Genomic DNA, 22,167 nt, shown 5'->3' on the forward strand with positions numbered 1-22,167 from the left:
CCCAGCACAGCCAAAATAATTTATATAAATAAATAAATATTTTAAAATAAATAAATAAATAAAGAAGCAGTGGTTCTCCCCAGAGGTGGCTCCCTGAAGTCTGGCCTTCAGGGGTCTTTTATAAGAAGAACAGGATTACAGCTGAGCCCCCTTACTAGGCTAAGGAGAGCGGAGTGGTGCTCTTCCTGGGTTTAGGTCAGTAGTTCTTAACCTTTTTTAAGGATCATAGATTCCTCTGGAAAGACAAAGATAACTGTGGACTTTCTCCTTAGAAAAGTACGCTTGCATATACTTTTTTTTTTTTTTTTGGCAGTGTTGCATGGCACGCGGGATCTTAGTTTCCCCACCGGGGATCAAACTTGCGCCCACTGCAGTGAAAGCGGGGAGTGTTAACCGCTGGACTGCCAGGGAAGTCCCTGCATATACATTCTTGCACACAATTCAGGGGCTCATGAATCCCCAGAAGTGCGTCCTTGGTTCCTGAGTCTTATGAGAATCTCTCCTTTAGACCTGGAGTCTGAACCTCTGCCAGGGCACTGCCTGCCAGGAACAGATGATTCAGCTCACTTTTCAAGGAGGAAACTGCTCCATCAGAGCAACTGCAGGACTCTGCCTGCCCCTCCCAGCCCAGGCAGGAATCTGGGCTTGACCCCCAGATTGGCCCTGCTGAACCCAGAGGCTGATCTTGGGATGAACCTCCCAGAAGCGGGAGTCTCCTCTCTCCCTACCTCTGAGAGGAAATCCAGTAAATCTGTGTCCAGCCTCAACTGTCATCCCTTTCCTCCACTTCCCTTCTGTTCCCCTCGCTGGGTCAGCTTGTGCTGGAAGACTCTACAAAGGGAGCACCCTAAAAGTAACCCATGTGTTGGGAAGTGAGCGTCAGACAAAGGTGAGGTTTTTGTCTTCCCTCTGCATTGTTTTTACATTTTTTTATCCTTCGGATGATAACTACCTCTCCCTTCATCCTTCCATCCTGCCCTGCTGGCAGCCTCGTCTCTAAGTTCTCTTGGGAGGAATGGGCCTGTGACCTCTCCCCACCCACTCCCCTTTCCACTATCAGACAGACAGAGTTCTCCCGTTGCAGGTGGGCCCTGGGACGACCCTGGCCTCCCATCCCTCTCATCTCTTCTGGGAGCCCGCTCCACCTGCCGGGTTTCTCATCTACACAGATAAGACACGTTCCAGTGGGGTCCTTCTATCTGCCAGTTGACTTTATTTTCTCCCTCTGGCTTCAGTCTGGACATCAGCTGTGCTTCCTTCTTTTGCCTGTGTCCCCGGTGGCAGCAGCGTCAGAAGGAACTGCCAGAGCTAACAGATGACTGGAGGGGAGGAGGGGCAGCCGCCAGCTTCCAGGGGCTGCGCTTGCAGCCTCCCTGACTCAGGCACACACGCTGGTTGCCCTCCACACCTTCAGGTGCGCAGGTAGGTCTACAGCTGGGATGGGATGGGGCTCGGGGAATACTGGGAATGTTCTATTTATGGAGACATGCACAGACTAAAGTAGATGGGCAAGGAGCCAGAACTAGCACAGATACCAAGTAACCGTCTAAGCTTCGCCCGGCTTTCTGATTGTCTGCTTCCCTCACACTCCTGAGCTGTCCCTCCAGCCTCAGCTGTCCCAACCAGGAAGCGGGAAAGGGGCTGTGTGGGAGGCTTGGGTCCTTCCTTTCACAAGGACACAGGGGCTGGGGAGACCCTCTGGGCCCCCCTCGACCTATTTGCCTTTGGAGACTGAAGTCCCCTTGAGAGCTGTTAACTGGATGAGAACACTTCTTGAGTGTAGCGTTGGAGGGGAGGGAGCAATGGAGGGGCTGAGGCTCCTGGTAGTAAGGAGGGGTGAGGGTGGAGAGAGAAGTGGCCCCTATTGCCAAGGGGTCCTACCCTGCCTCACCTCTGCACCCAGGATTCTGAGCACAGCCCCACTCATGCATTAAAGACCATGGCCAGAAGGGGCCCAGCCCAGACAGGGTCCAGGCTCTCCTCTGTATCACATCACCCTGGCAGCGATCACCTGTGAGATCCAGGTGCTGACGGAGGGCCAACCCTTGACGGCAGGGAAACATGCCCTGTTAGCCCTGGGAAATCTGGGGGCTGGGCTGTGCTCAGCCTCCCAGGGTTGGGCGGGAAGATGGGAATAAGGTCCCCCTCTCCCATCTCCAGCAGTTTTCTGCCTCGCATGGAAAAACTTGAACCTGGGCTTAGCAGACCCTTACAGATCTGATCCCTTCGTCCTGGGGGAACCAGAGCTGGCATCCAGCTATCCAGGGTCTGAGAGGTACCTCCTGCCCTTAGCTCACCTCTGATTTAGAAACAGGGTTGGGTCTGAACCCTGAAGAATCTGGACAAGGGGAGCCCTGACTTCTGACCCTCTCTGTGACCCAGCATTTCCCTGCCCTGGGTTCTGAGGAAGCCCATCACCCGCCACTCCCCACCCCCAGCAGCTTCTGATGTCAGAGGCAAATGAGGCCACATCAGAAGCACCGGATGTCTATTTCCTGTCACTGCACCTGCTCCAGCTCTGTCTCCCCTCGGGCCTGGGATGCTGCTGTTGCCATGCCAACAACAACATTTACTCTCAAAGGGGCCGTTACCAGGCTGCAGGCCCCTTTGTGCCTGCCTCAATGTCACTCTGAAAGTATGACTTGCGGGAAGCAAAAGCCCAGCCCCTGGGACCCCTTATTCCATACAAGTTGACCCCCCTGCTCCCAGCCTTAGTTTACTCCTTTGCATAGCGTAGTAATGGGAATCTCTGTTTGCAGCCCTCCCCTGGGCTGCCCAGGACCAGTCCCTCACTCTCTCGGGCTCCTGGCCTACCTCTCAGAAGATGTCTGTGACCGGTAGTAGCCATCAGGCTGCTTTGCTCAGAGGTAGCTGTCCTAAGCCCAGGGACCCCAGCCTTTCCTGGTCCAGGTGACCAACCCTAACCTGTGACTGCTCCTGGGCCCTGAGGCTATCCCTTCTTTTCACCTGTGTCGTGGCCCCTTCTACTTAACCGCTGCATGACCTTTCCTTAACCTTGACTCTTGAGCTGGTTGCTTCCTGCAGTGGTCTCCTCTCTCCTTTTCCTCCTACCAGTCCTCCTGCAGGTCCTACTGGTAGCCCAGAACCTGGTGAGAAGCCAGCTGACCCCCGCCCCTGTCCAGGTAAGCGGCAAAGCAGTCTGTGAAGGAGGAGAGAGACTCCTGGATGCCTTCACCCGTGGGAAGAGGGCCACAGCGTTCAAACCCTCCCACAGACGTCCCATAGCTTCCACTGCTATGGAGAGGCGTGCAAACCGGGAAGCAGAGCCTTTCAACCAAAGAGCAGAGTGCAGCGCAGGGGAGAGCTACTGTGAGTGCAGGGGTAGGGCTGCTGTGGGGGACCAGGCAGGGTGCTGCCAGGAGGGGCTGCTGCAGGGTTGGAAGGGGTGTGACATTCAGGTACCTCCAGTAAGGTGCTGGGAGGGAGGTGCTGAAGCGGAAGAGAGAGGAGTCAGTGTTTGGGTTGCCCTGAGAGTTGAGATATGGCCCAGGATTGGCTGGCCACCCCCCATCCCCCTGGACTCACAGGCACTCTCTTTACCCAGCTGATCCAACTCAACGCTTCCCACTATATGGCCTGGTGCAGCCTCAGTTGTGAGGGGAGAAATGAAACCAGCCCCAGCCCTTACCTGCAGGCCTCTAGCCCCGGACCCGGCTCTCTGCAGTGCTGCAGTGGCGGCCCACTCTGCCTGGAGCTCCACCAGTCGGCCTCGGGTGAGACAATCCCCCTAGCCTGCAGCTCTGAACCCCTCCTCCGTGGTCCTCCGACTCCAAGCCCCTCCTCCATTGCCCTCCACTCTGACTCTTCTTCCCATTGGCCCCATAAGTTCTGAGCCCCGCCCCACCTGTCCCCAGCCCTGAGCCTTGCCCACCCACTAGCACCCAGCTCTGAGCCCACCCTCTGACAGGCCCCCAACACCTGAGCTGTTTTCCCCAACCTCCCCAGCCTCTATCAACACCCCAACCTCTAAACCTTGTCGGGCTGACCCTTAGCTTTGAGGTCTACCCTCCTCCTCAGTGCCCCACCCCTTCTGGATTTTCCCCTTCCAACTCGCCACCTTTCCCTGCCCAGCTGGGCCAGTGCTCTCCTCCCCACAAGCTCCAAGGAAGCCAGAGCAAGTTCCTGTGCGTCTCCAGGTGGCAGAGATGGGAGAGTTTCAGGTTGTGAAGTCCACACACAAGATGCCCTCCCCTGGGGGGCGGCCTGGGGCTTTGCAGAGGAATTGTCCCCCAGCAGACGTGTCATAGCCCTTCCCCAGACAGCTCTGCTCTGCTTCCAGGCCTAGGCCACCTGACCATCCCAGAGGAAAAGACACTTCCCACTCCACCACTGGTGACCACCACCCTGCCAGCCCCCAAGAGAAACATGAGTGTCTGTCCACATCTGCCTGCTCTGGTAAGTGGAAGCAGGAATGGACAGCGAGGGGTGGCTGTGGCTGGGGCCAGTGGGACAGGCAGGATGGGGCTCCAGCCCCGCCTCTGTCTGGAGCTCACAGGGCTCCACACCCTTTACCCTTCCCTTCACTCTCTCTTCAAGGGGAAAATCTCCTGCCAAGGCAGAAAGCTGTGGCCGAGTGCCCCGAGGGCTTGGACTTCTGTGAGGTGGGCCCCTGCAGTGCTCCAAGGTTGGGTGCTGCCCTCCCTCAGAACTGCAGGCCTCTCTTCTCCCCCGCTCGACTAATGGGTCAGCAGCCGAATCGGGCTGGAGCTAGACCTGCTGAGGGCCAGGCTGCTCGACCCTCTGAGCTCCACATCATGCTGAAATCCAAGGCAGTGGCTGGAATCTTCCAAGTGTCTGTGACATGCCCCCTTGTTTCTGATTGCCCTGTATGTTCTCTGGGGACTGGCTGGCTGGCCTCATGGGGGTGGAGAGAGGGGTCCAAGGAAGTTCAGCTCAGCCCACAACCCAACTTAACATTTTTTGTCTCTGTGAATGGGGGACGAAGGCAAGGGGAGGATGAACGGTCTCATCTCTTCTTGCAGCTGAAACGGTCCAGCTCAGGCTACACTGCAGGGTGCAGCCAGGCCTGCATGACAGGGACGCCCAGGTGTCACAGGGCTGTGGCTCAGCCCTGCTACCAGGAGTGCTGCCAAGCCTCAGCCTCAGGCAGCTGCCTCCAGCTGGATGAGAACCTCCACTTCAACGGGGCCGCACCAGGGGCCACAAGGAGCCCCCTGCCCTGGACCCTGGCTGGCGCTCTGCTGCTGTTCCTTCGCTCAGCAGTCAGGGAGCGGCAGGCAGGAAGGCCCCATAGGCCCTGCAAGTCCCCAGGCGCACCCCCAGCTCTGATTCCTGTAGCGGTATCTTTTTTTTTTAATTAAAAAAAATACATTTATTTATTTTAATTTATTTATTTTTGGCTGCATTGGGTCCTCTTGCCGTGCGCGGGCTTTTCTCTAGTTGTGGCGAGCGGGGGCTACTCTTCGTTGCGGTGCGCGGGCTTCTCATTGCAGTGACTTCTCTTGTTGAGGAGCACGGGCTCTAGGCGTGTGGGCTTCAGTAGCTGTGGCATGTGGGCTCAGTAGTTGTGGCTCGTGGGCTCTAGAGCGCAGGCTCAGTAGTTGTGGCGCACGGGCTTAGTTGCTCCGCGGCATGTGGGATCTTCCCGGACCAGGGCTCTAACCCGTGTCCCCTGCATTGGCAGGCGGATTCTTAACCACTGCGCCACCAGGGAAGTCCTTGTAGCTGTATCTTTAGTGAGAGGGATTTATCAAGTCCACAACTCTGTGCTAGAGGCTCCCAGGGCCTAGGCCTGAACATGATGCTCTCCAAGGGGACAGGGCCTTTGCCCCATTCCCAAGGAGAGGCTGGGATTTGTCTGGAAAAACAGAACAGTCTCCTGTCTGACCCCCATCAAGTAGGAGGACCCCAAAGTCCTGCAGGGACAGTTTCTTCATCTATAAAAATGCCCGGTCCTGTCTACTTTTCCCAGATCCTCCCCAGACTTTGACACAAAGAGGGGGGCTGGAATTGGGGTTCCCCTGCTTTCCTGCAATGACCACCACCCCCTTTATCTTTAAGGGTCTAAATCAATCCCCTTTCTCCTCATCCCCCACACAGCTTTGAAACCAAATTCAAATAAACTTGAGCTCCATTTATGCTGTGGATATTTCCAGGAAAAGAAGAAGATTGGGAAGAAGGTGATGTCTGTTTCTGGAAGAGGTTTGCGTATACAAACTTGAACTGGTCACTAAGGCAGCAACTCTAAGCTTAGGGAAAGAGGAGTGAGGATGGGTTAGAAGTCACATGCTCACTCTTTCCCCTGCACTTACCCTTTAGTTTGGGTCAAAGCTTGAGAGAAAGAGTATTCATTAAGATAATTCACTAATTCAATAAACATGTTCTGAGGGCCAACTGTGTTCCAGAAACTACCCTGGGGTGATGAGGAAAAGATACAGCCTGTCCTCAGGGAGCTTACAGCTTAGTGAAATGGCCAATCGGCTGGGAGAGGCCGGTCCTGACTCCCTGATCTGAGCCCTTTTTGTCCATCTGGAGCAGCCTGCTTATCTTAGGTGGGAAATCGAGGCCCCAAAGGAGGAAGACCTTGCCCGGGTGCCTGTGGGCAGTGAATTGGGGGAAGGGGCCGGAGAACAGCGAAGTACAGCCTCAGGCTGTCCTGAGAGCTGAGTGGCCCCCTCCCCTGAACTCTTTCCTCCCTGAGAAGGAGAGAGGATAGAGCCTCAGCACAGTACTGCATATGAACAGGATCACACCCTTTACAGTGTGCATTCTCATCCTTTATCCCCAAACAGCCCCATGAGGCAGGCGGGACCAGGTGCTCCTGTCACACACACCTCACACACACAGCGCTGAGGCTTAGGGGGGGAAAGGGAGGCACGTGGCAGTGTCCATGGCACAGAAGTTGGAGTCACACTTTCAGTTGAGGCCCAATTTTGCCACTTTGCTAGGTGCGAGGCCTTGGTCAAATTGCTTAATGTCTCTGAGCCTCAGTTTCTACACCTGGAAAATGGTGTAGTGGTTCTTCACAGTGTTGTTCTCCTTTAAGCTAGGATGGGGTAGTTAGCTGGGGAGGAAGCGTTCCAGTAGAGGCCAGTGTTGGCCTGCCTGGAGTGAGAGGAGTTGAGGATGAAACTGAGAAAGTGTCTTTCCTTAAAGTGACCAACTTCCTTCCAGGCCCTGGGAGGGGAGCTCTGGCCCCATGACTTCCAGGACCGAGGGTGAGCCGAGGGCAAGTACTTAGGAAAATCTTTCCGGAATAGGGAGCCCAGGGTAGCCCAAGACCTAAGGAGTTAACGGGGGCAGGGAGGACCCCACCCCACCCCACCCCACCCCACCCCACCCCCGCACTGGCGTGGGCAGGCTGGGCCTTGCAGACTGGCTGACCGTCGTGTGGCGTGGAGGCTTCTGGGAAATGTAGTCTCTGGCTGGGTCCCGGGGCCGCGGTGTTCCGCACACCCAGCAGCGGTGACAGCTCAGGAGGTAGGCGGCGATGGCAGGGGTGTGGGAGCAGGTGCGGAGCAGGGAAACCAGGGCGGGGCTGGGCAGGAGGGACTGGGCGAGCTAAGGGCTGGGACCCCTGTCCTGATGCTGACAGAGCCGGACACTCTCGGCCTTTGGCTGACGCAATGGGGCCTGCTGGGCTGGGGGAGGGCCAAGGAGTAATGGGACACTTTCCCATCTCCAGGGAAAAAGGGACAGAACTGGGGTCCTTGTTTAGGATGAGAGCTCCCTTCCTGAGATACGTGCAGATACACCCCTGACACTGCCCAGAGAGGTGCCAGCAGGACTAATACTGCTCCCCAAAAAGGAAGGCAGAGCCCCATCCCAGGAGCAATAGGACTTGTCCTCCTCTCCAGTAATGGGACAAGGCACCCCACGTCCAACAAATAGACTGGACCCCACTTAGAAGCGACTGGATGCCCTTCAAGACAAAGGGCGGTACAGCAAATTGTATCTCTCACCGGGGGCAAAGGGATGGCCCCTCTCCCTAGAAACTAAAAGGCTCATTCTCAGGGGAAGGGGGAGGGGGAGGAGGAGGGAGCGGATGGGGCCTCCTCCGCCTTCTCCCAGCACAGAGCCCCTCCTCCCTGCCCCCAGCCCTCCCTCAGGCAGCTCCATAACCTCCTGAGTGACTTGTTGACCTAAGGGGCTCCCATCTGCCCTCCCCCGGGGCGTGTCTGCTCAGCAGGGGCCAGCATGGACCAGTCTGTGGCGATCCAGGAGACCCTGGCTGAGGGGGAGTACTGCATCATCATATCCTTCCCTGCGGGTGCCGAGCTCCCAGCCCCAGGGCCTGCCGTGCCTGGCCTTGGGAAGTGGAATGGCAGGTGTCTACGTGTCTGTCTGCTTGCCTTCCTCTCTCTGTGCCTTCAGGGGGAGATGGAAACCTGTACATACTAAGCAGTTAGTCCTGGACTCTCTGCCGGGTGCTTTAAATACTCAGTTATCCTCCCACCCCCTGTGACGTTGGGGGTTACTCTCCCCATTTCACAGATGAGGAAGGGTGGGAGAAGTGAAACCACAGAGTGAATCTGTGTGGGTGAGGGCGGGGCGGGGCGGGGCAGGGCAGGGCAGGTGGGGTGGGCTGGGTTGGGCGAGGCCTGGGGCCCGGCTCCCTTTTGGTTTGCCTTGACCCTGAGCTGCAGGCAGTGCAAGGAGCGCTGTGTGAGGGAGAGAGCAGGCAGAGCCGCCTCCTGGGACTCGTGCGTTACCGCCCGGAACATGGTGGCCAGGAACATGCGTCAGTGACTGGTTCAGTCCTTGCCTCTCTGGCCCTGGGTTTGATTATTCTCCACTGTCCCTCCAGCTGGACTTCATGCCCTCTAGGGCAGAGTCTGAGGCTTCTAGAATAATTGTAATAATGATAATAGTTTTTGACCACTATAGGCCAAGCCCTCTGTATTCTTAGCTCATATAATCCTCAAAATTTGATGAGAAAACTTCTCAGGAAGATGGTTGAACATACTGCTCCAGATCTTGAGCCCTGTGGCCTGTCTTGGGTTCAAATTCAGGCTTCGTTACTTCCGAGCCATGTCATCCTGAGCAAACCTCAATGTGTCCAGACTGAAGATTAAAATGAGTTACTACATGTAAAGTGTTTAAAATGCTGTGAAGCACATAGAAAGGGCTCCATAAATGTTGCTAGTAATACCCACATATTACACAGAAGCAGAGAGAGAATAATTAATATTTATCAACGGTCTCACAGCCAGAAGGTGAACCTCAGGGTCTCAGAGCTGGGAAGGAGGAGCCTTAGACATTTTTGAACCCACCACCCTCACCTTACAGATGAAAAAGCTGAGGTTCAGGGAGGGAGTGGGGAGGCTAAGATTGCCCTGTTCTTGTCACTTGCAGTGCTAGAACGCACAAGGGGGAGATCAAACATGGGTTTTACTAACAAGGCAGGGGCTCCCCGAAATGAGGCAAGTTCAGCTTTGATGACCCAACAGTCTCTGGTGGGTACCATGAGCAGAGAGGCATGAGCACAGCCCCAGGAACGAAGGAGAGAGTGCGAGCACCCCGAGGCTTCCCCGATGGGCCTGAGGGACGACTAGACTGCAGGCCCCCTGTCCTCACTCTGCTTCCTGCCCTCAGTCTCTTCCTGTACACACACCGGAGGATGGCCGTTACCGGGGATGATGTCTCCTTGGACCAGATCGTGCCGATCTCTCGGGATTTTGCTCTGGAAGAAGGTGCCACAGGGGCCTGGACAGGATGATCCCTCTCCTCTGGGGTCCCGGGTCATTTCTGCCCTTGTTGGAGGTGGGGCGTTGGGAGGAAGGATGACGCTCAGTTGCTAAGGGCCCTTTCGTTTCCCTGCCCGCAGTGTCCCTGGATGGTGAAGTCTACTTTCTCGGTGAGTGGTCCTTTCAGTCTGAGTCCCAGTGGGGGCAGGGGGAACAGAATCTGCAGAGAGAAGAGTGGTGTGAAGTAAAAGCACTTTCTGATCAGCTCACTGTGGCACGCAGGACCCTGCAGGATGAGGCCCCGGTCATCTCTCCAGTCACTCCTTTCCCTGCGTGCTGCACTTGGAATCCTCTGCATTCCAAGCACCTCAAGCGTGCCGCGTGTTCACCACGGGGCCCCTGCACATGCTACTTCCTCCTCTCGAAAGCCCTCACTCCTCTTTTCGCATAGCCAGTTATCCTCCAGGGCTTCAGTTCACACTGACTTTCCTCGGGAAGCCTTTGTTGAACTCCTGAGCGTGTTTGTATCCCGAAAGTGTTTGTATTTCACTCATACACATTCCTTTGTCTCGTCCTTACCGCCTCTCTGTCACCCACAGTGATTTAATTATTTATAGTGGCCTATCTAATGTCGGTGTTCTTTGCTAGACTGCAGTCGTAATAGCAGAGGTAGTAATAATAATCATAGAAATGAATATTTAATCAATGATGACCTCGCGCCAGGCACTATGCTAACGAGCTTTACACACACCACGCGGTGCTTTCCTCACAATTCTGTGAGGTCATCACTGCTTTCATCCCCATTTTATGGACGAGGTAATGGAAGCCCAGAGAAATTAAATAATTTAGCAAGTGGTGGGACAAGGATTCAGACTCGGAATCCGGTCTCTGGAGCCCACGCTCTTGATCAGTCTGCGGCATTGCTCCTACTCATTCATTAGTTCAGCACATGTTTTGCGTGCTCGCCATGTGCCTGCTGGGTGCTGAGGTTACGCTATGAGCCAGACACCATCCACACTCCAGCTCCCTGAAGACAAGGCCATGTCTGATGTCTTCAGCGTGGTGTTCCCTGTGACTAGCGTGTGTCTGGCACAGTCAGGGAGACTGACTGACGGACGGCCCCCCGTCCGCCTCTGTGTGCTTTTCATTCCACTGGTGGGGCGGGGGGTAGACTACAGGTTGAGAAGTTGGTCTCTTCTGGCTCCGTCCAGAAGGCTACGGTGAGGCTTACTGAATTTTCAGAGCTGAGGTCCACCCCCTTTGTAGACTGAGGGTGATGTTAATTTGAAGCTGGGGGTACAGAGGGCTCCCTTATTGCCCCAGCTTAAGGGTCAAAGGGGCTTTGGGAGCTTGGGCTGCTGACGTTCCCTGCTGGGGGCTCCAGCCTAAAGAGGCACCTAAGCATCCTGGAGGCCAGGGGCTCATTTCCTGCCTCCCCTGTGCAGGCTCAGATGTCACCGTCCAGCTGGACACAGCGGAGCTCAGCCTCGTATTCCAGCTCCCCTTTGGTTCACACACCAGAACGTTTCTCCAGGAAGTCGCCAGGGCCTGTCCAGGTAGGTAAGACCACAGGCTCCCGGGGGAAGGGGAGGCTGGGCACTGACCTCCCCACCACCAGTTGACTTTGCACCCTTTGGACTTACACTCTACAGTTTCTGTGCCCTCTCAAAGCTGCTGGCACGAGGCCACCGTGCCCCCAGGCCACCAGCCAGCCATGATGTTTGCATTTCTGTTTTCCCATTTCTGGACCTGAGTCTTAACTCCAGCAGGGCCCCTTTGCCCTCCCTGCTCTGGGCAGGGCTGCATGGGGTGAGTTGTGATTCTCATGCAGAATCTTTTACAAGTTAGCAGGGTCAGCAGCTTCTAGAGGCCCACCTTCCCTCTCCCTGACAACCACAGCTGGAACCAAGGGAAGTCTGTCATAAGAGCTCTCCTGCCCTTATACCCTGCTCTGTCCCCCACCACAGCTGAGAAGATGGTCTAGCTTTAACTTAACAGTGAGAAGTTAGTGGCCTCTAGGGCAGAATTTGTTTAGACTGGGCGATCAGCCAGGCAGGTAAAGGAGAGTTTGTTCAGAGCAGAGAATCAGCCAGAGAACATGCAAATTCTAGCCACCAGGCGCTGGGGCTTAGCTGTTTACCCAACACTGTCACTTATTTCCTTTCTAGCTAACATCCTGGCTCTGCAGGAATCCGGGGTGGGCTCCCCTTCTATCGTGGTCTCCTCATGGAGCCTGAATGTCTGGGGGCTCCAACTTAGTTTGCCTGGTGTGCAGGAAGGGTACTGACTGTTGATGCAAACTGGGCAATGTGGGAAAAGGAAACAAGATTATACAGCCTTGAATGCTGAGTTAAAGGGTTGATTCTATAAGCAGGGGAAATTTATCTCCAAACCTTCAACTAATAAGGATAACCTGTTTTATGATTATTATTGGTAGTTGTCTGAGAAGTAATAACAGTAGTAACAGCAAAGAGAATGGACTTTGAAGCTATACAACCTCTTGCATTTGAAGCCTATCTTTGCTGGTCTTTAGCTGTGTGACTTTGGGCAAACCACCTCACCTCTCTGAACCTTGGTTTTGTAGAGCTTTTTTTTTTTCTCCCAGTTTTATTGAGCTCTAATTGACATACAGCATTGTATAAGTTTAAAGTGTACAGCATAATGATTTCACTTACATACATCACGAAGTGATTTCCACAATAAGTTTAGTGAACATCCATCATCTCATACAGATATACAATTAAAGACGTAGAAAAAAATATTTTTTCCTTGTGGTGAGAACTCATGATTTACACTCTTAAAAACTTTCTTTCATATAACACAGCAGTATTAAATATATGTATCATGTTGTTGCACCCCTAGTACTTATTTATTTTTCTTTTTTTGGGGGGGGGTGCGTACCATGCGGTTTGTGGGATCTCAATTCCCCGACCAGGGATTGAACCCGGGCTACGGCAATGAAAGCCTGGGATCCTAACCACTAGGCCACCAGAGAACTCCCTATTTATCTTAAAACTGGAAGTTTGGACCTTTGACTGCCTTCACCCAATCCCCTTTTCCCCCACTTCATCCCTCCCTCTGGTAACCACAAATCTGATCTCTTTTTCTCTGAGTTTGCTTGTTTGTAGACTTCTATATGTAAAGAATATCTTCCTCACGGAATTGTGAGAATTAAATCAGGTAATACATGTGAAAGTGCCCAGCACATAGTAGGAGCTCAGAAAAATATTTCCTTAGCTAACATTCATTGTGGACTTATTGTGTGTTAGACACTGTTCTGAGGACTTTTCAGCACATTATCTCATTTTTCTTACCACAGCCGTTCAAGGTAGGTATTATCAGTGTGTCCATTTTACAGGTGAGGGAACTGAGGCTCAGGGAGGTTAAATGCCTTACCTGAGTACATAGCTGGTAAATAATAGAGCCAGGATTAGACAGGATTAGAGAGTCTCCTCCAGAGACTGAGCTCTTGAGTTTTGCTCTAATGCATCCTAAGCTCATGCCAACCCATCCCATCTACACTGCTCGGGGAAGACTTTGTGTAGGAGGTGATGTTTAAGCTGAGACTTGAAGGATGAGTGAGGTTTTTTCCCAGGCAGCCAACATGGGAAAAAAGACAGTCGGAGTTAAGAGCAGAGCACTGGGTGGGATTGAAGTTGGGGTGGGAGGAGGCTGTGGAATGAGCTGAACCAGGACAGGCCAGCAGAGACAGCGCATGAAGGGTCTTAAATAACCATCAAAGAGCTTGGATTTTGCCCTGTAGCTTGTGGGGAGCTGATGGAGCTTTAAACTGAGGAATAACGAGGCAGGATTTGCACTTTAGGAAAGTTCCTCTGGCAACTGGTGCAGAAGGGGAGAACCTAGAGCAGGGAGATCAATGGGAATGTATTGCAGTGGTTCAGGCATAAAAAATGAGGCTTGGACCAGGGCCCAGTCATGGGGATGGGGAGGAGAGGATGGACTGGAAAGATCAAACTGATGAGAATGAAGGCACCATGGGAACACTGAGTTTGGGTTGTGTTCACAGCTTTATTGTCTGTGGTTACAACAGTGCCTGCCATGTAGTAGGCACTTAACACATATTTGTTGAATGGATGAACAGAGCTTGGTGCCCGGCTGTGAGAATGAAAGAGAGGGAGTAGTCGAGGATGATTCCCCTCTTTTAGGCTTAGGTATCTGTCTGTCGGTTCCCTTCCCTGCCCTTCCTTCCGGGGTCCACACCTGGGATAACCAGCAGGGAAACTGCACTAACTCAGCTTCTTTGAGCAGCTTTCATGATGTGGACTTCCTCTGGGAGGGGTCTGGGTGAGAGGGGACTCTCAGAGCTGACAGACTCTTGGGAATCCACCTGCCTAACCCTTGCATTTTACAGATAAAAGGACCAGAGTCCAGGATGAGGTTACAGGTGAAAGGAACTAGTTTTTCCCCACCCAGTCCTTGGTGGGTAATGTGCAGCATGAAAGGTCAGGGAGTGGAAGTGACTTGGTCAAAAGATCACAGTTAGAGGAAAGAATTAGCCAACATTAATTGAGTACCTACTGTGTGCCATGTATTTTTCTAGACAGCAACAGACAACAACCATGTTTTTCTGTTTAGTCTTTTGAGCAGTACTAAAGAGTATCCTGTTTTACAGATGAGTAAACTGACAAGAGAGTAAACTGACATTTTAGTAACTTACCCGAGGTCATTCATTAATGGAAGTTAATAGGACCAGGTTTGGAACCCCAGGTTATAACTCCAAAGCCCATGGAGTCCAGAGATTTCAGTTCAGATCCCAGCTCTGCCACTTCCTAGTTGTGAATGTGAACAATATATTTTATTTCTATGAGCCTTGGCTTTATTATTCGTACAGTGGAAATACGAACTTGCCTTACTACTCCAAGAGTTTTGTGAGGATCAGATGGGTTAATGGCATGTAACTGCTGAAAATAATTTAAAAGCTGTGTCTGGGAGTGCCATAGTCAGTCCTACGACCCAAGTCTCTTCATTTATGATGCCCTTGCAAATCCAATTCAGTTCGGTCAGGTTCATGCTGTTCTACAAGGAGAACAGGCAGGATAGCATAGGAAACAGCAAGTGTTTAGGAGTCAGGCAGACCTGGGTTTGAGTGAGAGGCAGAGAAGCCCCAAGAATTTCTAGGAAGGAGGAGTGGCAATCTGGTTCAGAGGGAACCAGAGGACTCGTCTCGAAGGCATATTTCATAGCAGGTACACTGCTTTTACTTAGAGTGTGTATTTTTGGGAGGCTTGCGAGTTGCTGATGGAGATTATGGGTAGTTAAAGCCCCCAACCCGCTCCCTAGTACTAACATGTATTTGAGTTCCCACACTACCACTCACTCTGCGACCTCAGACTTCACCTCTCTGAGCTCAGTTGCCATGGGATAATAGTTGCCACCGGATAATCGTTCCCTTGCTCCTAAAGTTAGTTGTGAGAATTAAGGAGCATAGACCTCGGCACGTAGTTACCAGCAGGTCGCAGGAGTGGTGCTTGTCTATCTTGGTATAGCACTTTCGTTTTCATGTTTATTATTGTATTTGAATCTCAGGCCCACACTGTGCGCCAGGGAAACAGGCTTGGAGCCTCCCCGGAGAGGCTGAGCGATTTGCTCACGGAGCAAATCCACCTTGCGGAGGTGGAACCGGCTCTTCAAGTCCGTGGCTCAGTATTCCCTCCTTTTTCCTTCCACAGGTTTCAACACCAAGGCCCTGGATCCTAAGTTTCTGTGGCTGTCTCGCTACAGGCGCAAGGAGCCGGAGCCCGAGCCGCCCACGCCGCGCGGCTGGCACTCAGCCCAGGGCACCCGGCCCGGGCGCTCTGGAATTGGCGGAGGCAGGTATCGATCTCGGAAGGCGCGAAGGGGATTGGAGGAGGCCAGGCTTCAGGGGCGGACCCCGTTCTCTTTGGGGGCGGAGCTATGGAGCAGACCGGCCTTTGATTGGCGAGGGTGGCACGCGGGGGCGGGCCCCTCTGGGGGTGGAAACGGGGGGCGGGGCTCCGGGCGGCGTGATGAAGAGCTTGAGGAAGCAGGCAGGGAAATGTCCGCCGCCGCCGGCTCTCGGGAGCGCGAATCTGCAGGTCCGGCGGGCGGTGGGACGCTGGGCTGGGGCTCCGGGGCGGTGGCGGGTCAGACCCTCGGGCGGGCAGGGTCTGTGGGTTGGCTGGCGGACGCTCGGGGCAAAGACCAAGGTCCTGGCCCTACGGAGCCGGAGACATTGGGGCTGAGGTGCTGTGGGGATGTTAGTTATTCTTAGCCGGGCGTGATGAGGGCAGGCTGGGGCCAGTGAGGTACTCAGGAATCCCGAGGCCGGGGTTTTGGTAGTACTAAAGCTCCGTTCCTGACTTCGCTGTGTGACCTGGGGCGGGTGGCTGCCCCTCTCTGAGCCTCAGTTTCTCCATCCTGACCTTCGAGTTTGACTTGTGTGGAGGTGCGCTCCCCATGACGGAGCCTTCCTTTGGGTGAGGACTGGTGTGTGTACTGGGGCTGCCTGGCTCTCCTGTCGGTCCTCAGCCCCCGTGAGAGATTGGGCTGTGCGCAGACCCGGAGTCCAGGAGAGCCCTGTCCACCCTGGGCCTGGAGGCCACAGTGAGGTTACAGGTGAAGGGGATTAGGTTTTTTTTTTCCACCCAGCCCTTGGTGGATAACGTTGTGCAGCACAAAAGACCAATTGTTGAGCAGGAGGTTGTCTTCTGGAGAGTGAGAGGCCCAGGGCTGAAATTTGGGTCAGGCTGGTGCTTTGGGAGGACCTGCAGACCTCTGTTTTCTGTCTAGCTCCTAAGTTTTCTGCCCGGGGCTGCCTGGTATTTTTTTTCTCCTGGGTGTGCCCATGCAGCTCCTGTTACGTCTGAGCTTTGGCATGACCACTAGTACCCACTTGTGCCCCTTTTCTCAGCCGTTTGCTAGGGAACTGTCAAGTAGCCGTGTAAGTGTGGGCCGGCGCTCCACTTGCTCTTAAAAGGCTTGGAAACTGTGAGAGGCTGGGGTAATAGCGCGTTGCACAAGTTTGTAAAATGGGAGGAAACTAAGCGAGCAAAGGACTTCCTCTGTGCTCGTTCTTCTCTTCCGTTGCAGCCTCTGCAAGATACAGTCGCAGCACACGATGGTGCTGATAGTTTGCATCTCTCATGGGCTTAGCTCACTTGAAGGGCTGATCTTGAGGGAGCTGTTGCATCAGTTTCCATGACATTCTGGGCTCTGGTACTGGGACAGGTGAGAGCTTAAGATTAAGTACACATCTTCCCCTTGCCCCTTCGAAAGGGCAGCATCCAGACAGTTGGCAGAGGACAGGCCCGATGGCAGCAGAAAGAGGTGGGTTCTGTTTTCTCAGCCAGCACGCCAGAGCCTGTTGGAGCACTTCATCTCCTAAGTAGAGGGAGGTCTTCTGTGAGAAGTCGGGGCAGCTCTGAAGCAGTTATCTGCCGCTGGGTGATAAATGCAAAGTGATCTCAGAATCTTCTGTGACCTTTCAAAAATCCGAAACTAGCCACTTGCTGGTGAGGAGTTACTGTCAAGGTTTTGGTTTCATTTTTAATTTGAAATGATTTGTCCCCATCGTAATACCTACAATAAGTGGGGTTACACTACTAAATGCTAAGTTGCTCTTGTTAAAATTGGTAAGAACTGGCACCAAGCCCTCAGTTCTGTTTCGGTCAGCTCTGTTTCCAGAGTTGCGTTGGCCTCAGAGGAGAGTCACACCATCTACAACAGGTTGGGGGAACCCTTTGGGCCTCCTCTGGATGTCCCTGAACCCCAAGGGAAACAGATAGCGAATTTGATGCTTCCTATATGCATATGATCAAAATTCCCACTTCCTGATAGCCCAGGGAACCAACCCAAAGACTGCTTTAAAATGCTGCTTGTGACGCACATCAGGAGAAACAGGGCTTCCGCAAGGAGCTGACAGTCTGACAGAGAGGGAGCTGGTGATTCATAGAGGTAAGAGAGTGTGGGGTCGGCTCAGCAGGACGGGGGGACCTTGTGAGGTGAGCCAAGGGTAAGAGCCCCTCAAAGGCCTAGGTATTTGGGGGGCAAAGTGAAGCTGGCTTTCAGTCCTTGCCTTTGTCTTGGTAGAGAAAGGAAAGCTCTCACTTGGATGCGTCTCTCCAAAAATGTCCATTCTTTTCCTTGATTTGTCTTTCCTGCATTCAGGAGTGTCAAGCCAAGCTTGGTAGGAATTGCAGAAAAGTGAAATGCAGAAGTTTTAGATCGGGGTTGGTGTCATTTCAGGTTCAGACCGGGGTCTTTGAGCTAAGTTGTGATGTTGAAGTGAGATGTAAAGCTTCTGGTCGAGTGGCAGCCTGTTCCATCTGATTCTCTTGGCCTCTTCAGACTCCTAGACCTTGCATGGGTCTCAGACAAGTAGCTGTTGTAAGTAGGGGCTTTTCTGCTTCTTCACTTATTTAACTGCTCTTCTTGGTGTAGCTTTTTCTTTCCTTAAAAAGAAATAAGGAGAAATGCCTTCCTGTTTCTGTCTAACAACTGAAGGTGCTCTTATCCCTTGGGGAATCCTTCATCGGGCTCAGTACTCACCCATGTCATTGTGTAAAATATTCGCCTGCCTCATCCCAGATACATGCAAAGACCTGGAGCTGTGTTCTGGAGGATTCTGAGCTATGTACTAGAAAGGAAACAGCTACTCAGAAGTCCCATTGGACTTTTCTGGGCTAATTTAACAACATGGCAACAACAAACAAATTTTGATGTTTTGAAGTGGTTTTCTTATTCCATGGTTGATTCAAAGCGAGGTAGCTTGGTAGTAACTCAAATTCAGAATGAGATGTGCTATGAGTATTTTTTCCCTTGGACCCAAGAAATAAAGCATTAAAGTCTGTCTGGCCTGAGAAAGGAAATGAATGCTATTTATAACTCAGGGTAGCATAAAGGGTAACCTAGATTACCAGGGCAGAAGCCAGTGAGAATGTCGGAAAAACAGCCCCTGGGTTAGTCAGTCTCCTTGCTCCCCCGTCTCTTAATAAGTAAACTCTGTGTGACCGACGTACCCTTTTAGCACAGAGAAAATGAATTTTCCTAGATGTTTATCCTACACGTGGAAATCTTGCCCATCATCTCCACCTTTGTGGGAAGCTCTGCAGGCTCCTAAGCAAATTAATTTGGCCCACTTGGTTCCTTTAAACAAAAGAGAACTGTGTTCCTTTTTCTTCCTCCTTCTGTCATTCCCTTCTCCGTTTCCCTCTTCGTCGCATTTAACCTTTTGTTTGTTTCTAGAACAGGAGAACCCCCTGAAGACTTTTCTTGCCCTCAGAAAACAGTTTGTTGTGGAATTCTACAGTGGGAGCCTAGAGCAAGCGAGGTGACCCACAAACGTTCACTTAGAAGGGGTGCTTTGCACAGAAAAGTCCTCGGGGACAGAAGGTTCAGGAAGAGGGAGACATCAATATTTATTAGCAGAAAGACAGTTTGGGGACATAGAAGCTCACTGGCTCGCTTGTTTTCTTTGCGGCTTAAAATCTACTGTAACAAACTTGTAGATTTTACAAGTGGTGCGTATGTGAACTAAAGCTCCAAATGTGAATGATGAGGATTTGAACAAAGTGTATGTCTACGTGGCTGGATACTTAATATTTATTTTTGTTACTGCACCTTGGTATCATACTGGACATGTCTCTTGACTTTCCTCTCTTCCGTCTGTAAAATGGGAGTGAATGTTTGCCTTCTAGAAGGTCTCACAGGACCGAAGGGATGCTAATTTAGGGGTGGTTTCCTCTGGGAAGCACATTTAGGAATTGCAAATGCCCACCTCTAAGAGCTTAGAAACTGGCTGCCCTCTTCAGGGCCTTTCCTAGGCTGGTTTCTTCCAAATTACTACGTTCATTCTCTTCCTCACTCCTTCCCTCCCTCCAGTTTCTTTTCTGTCAATATAATCACTAAAAACCTCAGTCATCCTTGACTCTTCCCTCTCCTATGTCTAATAACCAAATTCTGTCCATTCTTTTTCTGCAATTTAAAAATTTTTTGAAAATTAAAAAAAAAATTAAATCCGCATGGTTCACGTTGGTATCCTCTTACTTGAACTAGTGCAGTGGTGTCCTTCCAAGTCTTCCTCCCCTGTCTCCTCCTCCCTTGGGGCTTGCCTTAGAACGACTTTTATCATGCCCTACTGTTTTGTTTTGTGAACTTGAATGCTGCGCCAATCCTTGTAGCCTGAGGAATAAAGTTCAGATTCTTCAGCACTGCATTCAAGTCCTGCGTGGTCTGGCCTCAGCCCCCCTTCTCGAGTCTTATCTTCCCCAGCTCACCTTCATTTCCTCTTACTTCAAACCCGACTGCGTATTATTTCCGGGTAAAACCCTCTGCTTTTTCATCTCTTTGTTGGCTGTTCGTTCAGCTACATTTTTACAGGCTCGAACTTGCTGCTTTTAGTATTTTGCATCCTCTCTCCTCCCCAAATGCCAGCCTAATGCCTCGTACATCAGTAGGTGCTCAAAAATCTGTTGTCTTTCGAACCCTCTAGACCCATACATTTCCTAGCCCGAGTGATTTGTCGCCTGAAGGACATCTGCCCCCTTCCTCTTTAAGCGGGCTCTGTACTTCTTTCCACCCCCAACCCTTCCTGGTTTGCTCTTGCCACTTCTCTTTCAGCTTTATCACCAGACCACAGACAGTTCACAGAAGGCCCAGTGAAGAGAGAGCCTGGAAGAAAAAGTCATCTCTCCAGTAGCCTGTGACCACTGCAGCCTGTGGCTGAAAAGTAATTGCACAGTCGTCGTCTTTCTCCTTGAGCTAAACTAGTGATATTTAGTCCTTGCTAACCTAAATTGGATTTGCACAGGGGACAACTTGGATTCTGAGTCCAGGGCTTAACAGGTTTGCAGGGCATGGGATGTGTTTTTAGAGATGTCTCTGCCCATGTTAATTGTTAAAATCTGTGGTACTTTTTTTTAAAGCCATGAGATTATGGGAAATGTTTAAAATGTTAAAAAAATGAGAAGAAAGTGAGGAAGAGAGAAAGGAAAGGGAGGGAGGGAAGGAGGAAAGGAAGAAAGGGACTAAGAAGCATAGTTATTTGATTTTTAAAATTTATTTATTTATTTATTTATGGCTGTGTTGGGACTTTGCTGCTGCACGTGGGCTTTCTTTTTTAGTTGCGGTGAGCGGGGGCTACTCTTTGTTTCGGTGTGCGGACTTCTCATTGCGGTGGCTTCTCTTTTGCGAAACACGGGCTCTAGGTGCACGGGCTTCAGTAGTTGTGGCGCACGGGCTCAGTAGTTGTGGCTCACGGGCTCTAGATCACAGGCTCAGTAGTTGTGGCTCACAGGCTTAGTTGCTCCGCAGCATGTGGGATCTTCCCGGACCAGGGCTTGAACCTGTGTCCCCTGCATCGGCAGGCGGATTCTTAACCACTGTGCCACCAGGGAAGCCCCTGGTTATTTGAGTTTTATGAAAAGTAACAGAACTATTTGGGGTGGTAGCCAGGCTGAAACAGGAATCATTGGCTCTTTCCATTCTTTTTTTTATAAATTGATTTATTTATTTTTGGCTGCGTTGGGTCTTTGTTGCTGCGTGCGGGCTTTCTCCAGTTGCGGCGAGCGGGGGCTTCTCACTGCGGTGGCTTCTCTTGTTGCGGAGCATAGGCTCTAGGCGCGCAGGCTCAGCAGTTGTGGCTCACAGGCTCCAGAGCGCAGGCTCAGCAGTTGTGGCGCACGGGCTTAGTTGCTCCGCGGCATGTGGGATCTTCCTGGACCAGGGATCGAACCCGTGTCCCCTGCATTGGCATGTGGACTCTCAACCACTGCGCCACCAGGGAAGCCCTCTTTCCATTCTTTTTAATGCTGGGTGCCCCGTGCTATGGGCTTCTCTCAAGAGATCCCTGCCCTGTGTGTGCTATGTACTTAGCTCTCCTTTGGAGTCAAATCCAAACTCCACGTGGCATTCAAAGTCTCACAGTTTGGCCTTACATATAATAAAAATCTATTTCTAATAAATTAAAAAAATAAAATTGTATTTTTAAATAAAAATTGATTACTGTTATGACTATTATCATTAGCAGTTTACATTTCTTAAGCACTTACTGTGGGTCTGTGGGCCTCACCCTGAGCACAAAAGTTCTGTAAGAGGATGTCCATTTTTCAGATGGAGAGACTGAGGCTTGGTGAGAGTAGGTGACATGCTTGTGATCACTCACCAGGTCCGTGACAGAATAGAACTCAGGTCGTCTGTTTGAATCTGATGCTTGAGCCCTAACCCCAGCACTCTTCTTTTGTATCCCCTGATGCTCCTCAAACAAAACTTTTCATTTCTACTTATTTATACTGCTTTTTGTTACTTATTTCTGAGCACATCATAATGCTGTCTCTTTGTGCTGAAATTATTTCCTCTGCCAGAAATGCTTTCTGAACCCCACATTTTTCTGATAGTTAATATAGTTTTTGATTAAGAGCACAGACTCTTCACCCAGATTCCCTGGGTTTGAATCCTGGCTGTACCATTTATTAGCTGTTTGTTCTTGGGCAGGTTACTTAACCTCTCTGTGTTTATCTCA

At 51.8% G+C, this 22,167-nt stretch overlaps 1 protein-coding gene across 1 annotated transcript in view; it reads left to right on the plus strand.

Moving 5' to 3' along the window:
* Nucleotides 1-8,178: 8,178 nt before the first annotated feature.
* The window catches only part of INPP5B (inositol polyphosphate-5-phosphatase B), a gene marked incomplete at its 5' end in the record, with an annotated part of 47,673 nt that continues 33,684 nt past the window's right edge, over nt 8,179-22,167 (plus strand). The window contains 9 exon segments of the mRNA XM_082833294.1: nt 8,179-8,251; nt 8,632-8,722; nt 9,577-9,674; nt 9,809-9,838; nt 11,114-11,224; nt 15,359-15,541; nt 15,544-15,602; nt 15,606-15,659; nt 15,661-15,745. Of these exon segments, the coding sequence (XP_082689420.1) occupies nt 8,179-8,251; nt 8,632-8,722; nt 9,577-9,674; nt 9,809-9,838; nt 11,114-11,224; nt 15,359-15,541; nt 15,544-15,602; nt 15,606-15,659; nt 15,661-15,745 (784 nt within the window).

This window comes from Leucopleurus acutus (assembly GCF_964270905.1).
Source record: "Leucopleurus acutus genome assembly, chromosome: 2".
Lineage (NCBI taxonomy): Eukaryota > Metazoa > Chordata > Mammalia > Artiodactyla > Delphinidae > Leucopleurus > Leucopleurus acutus.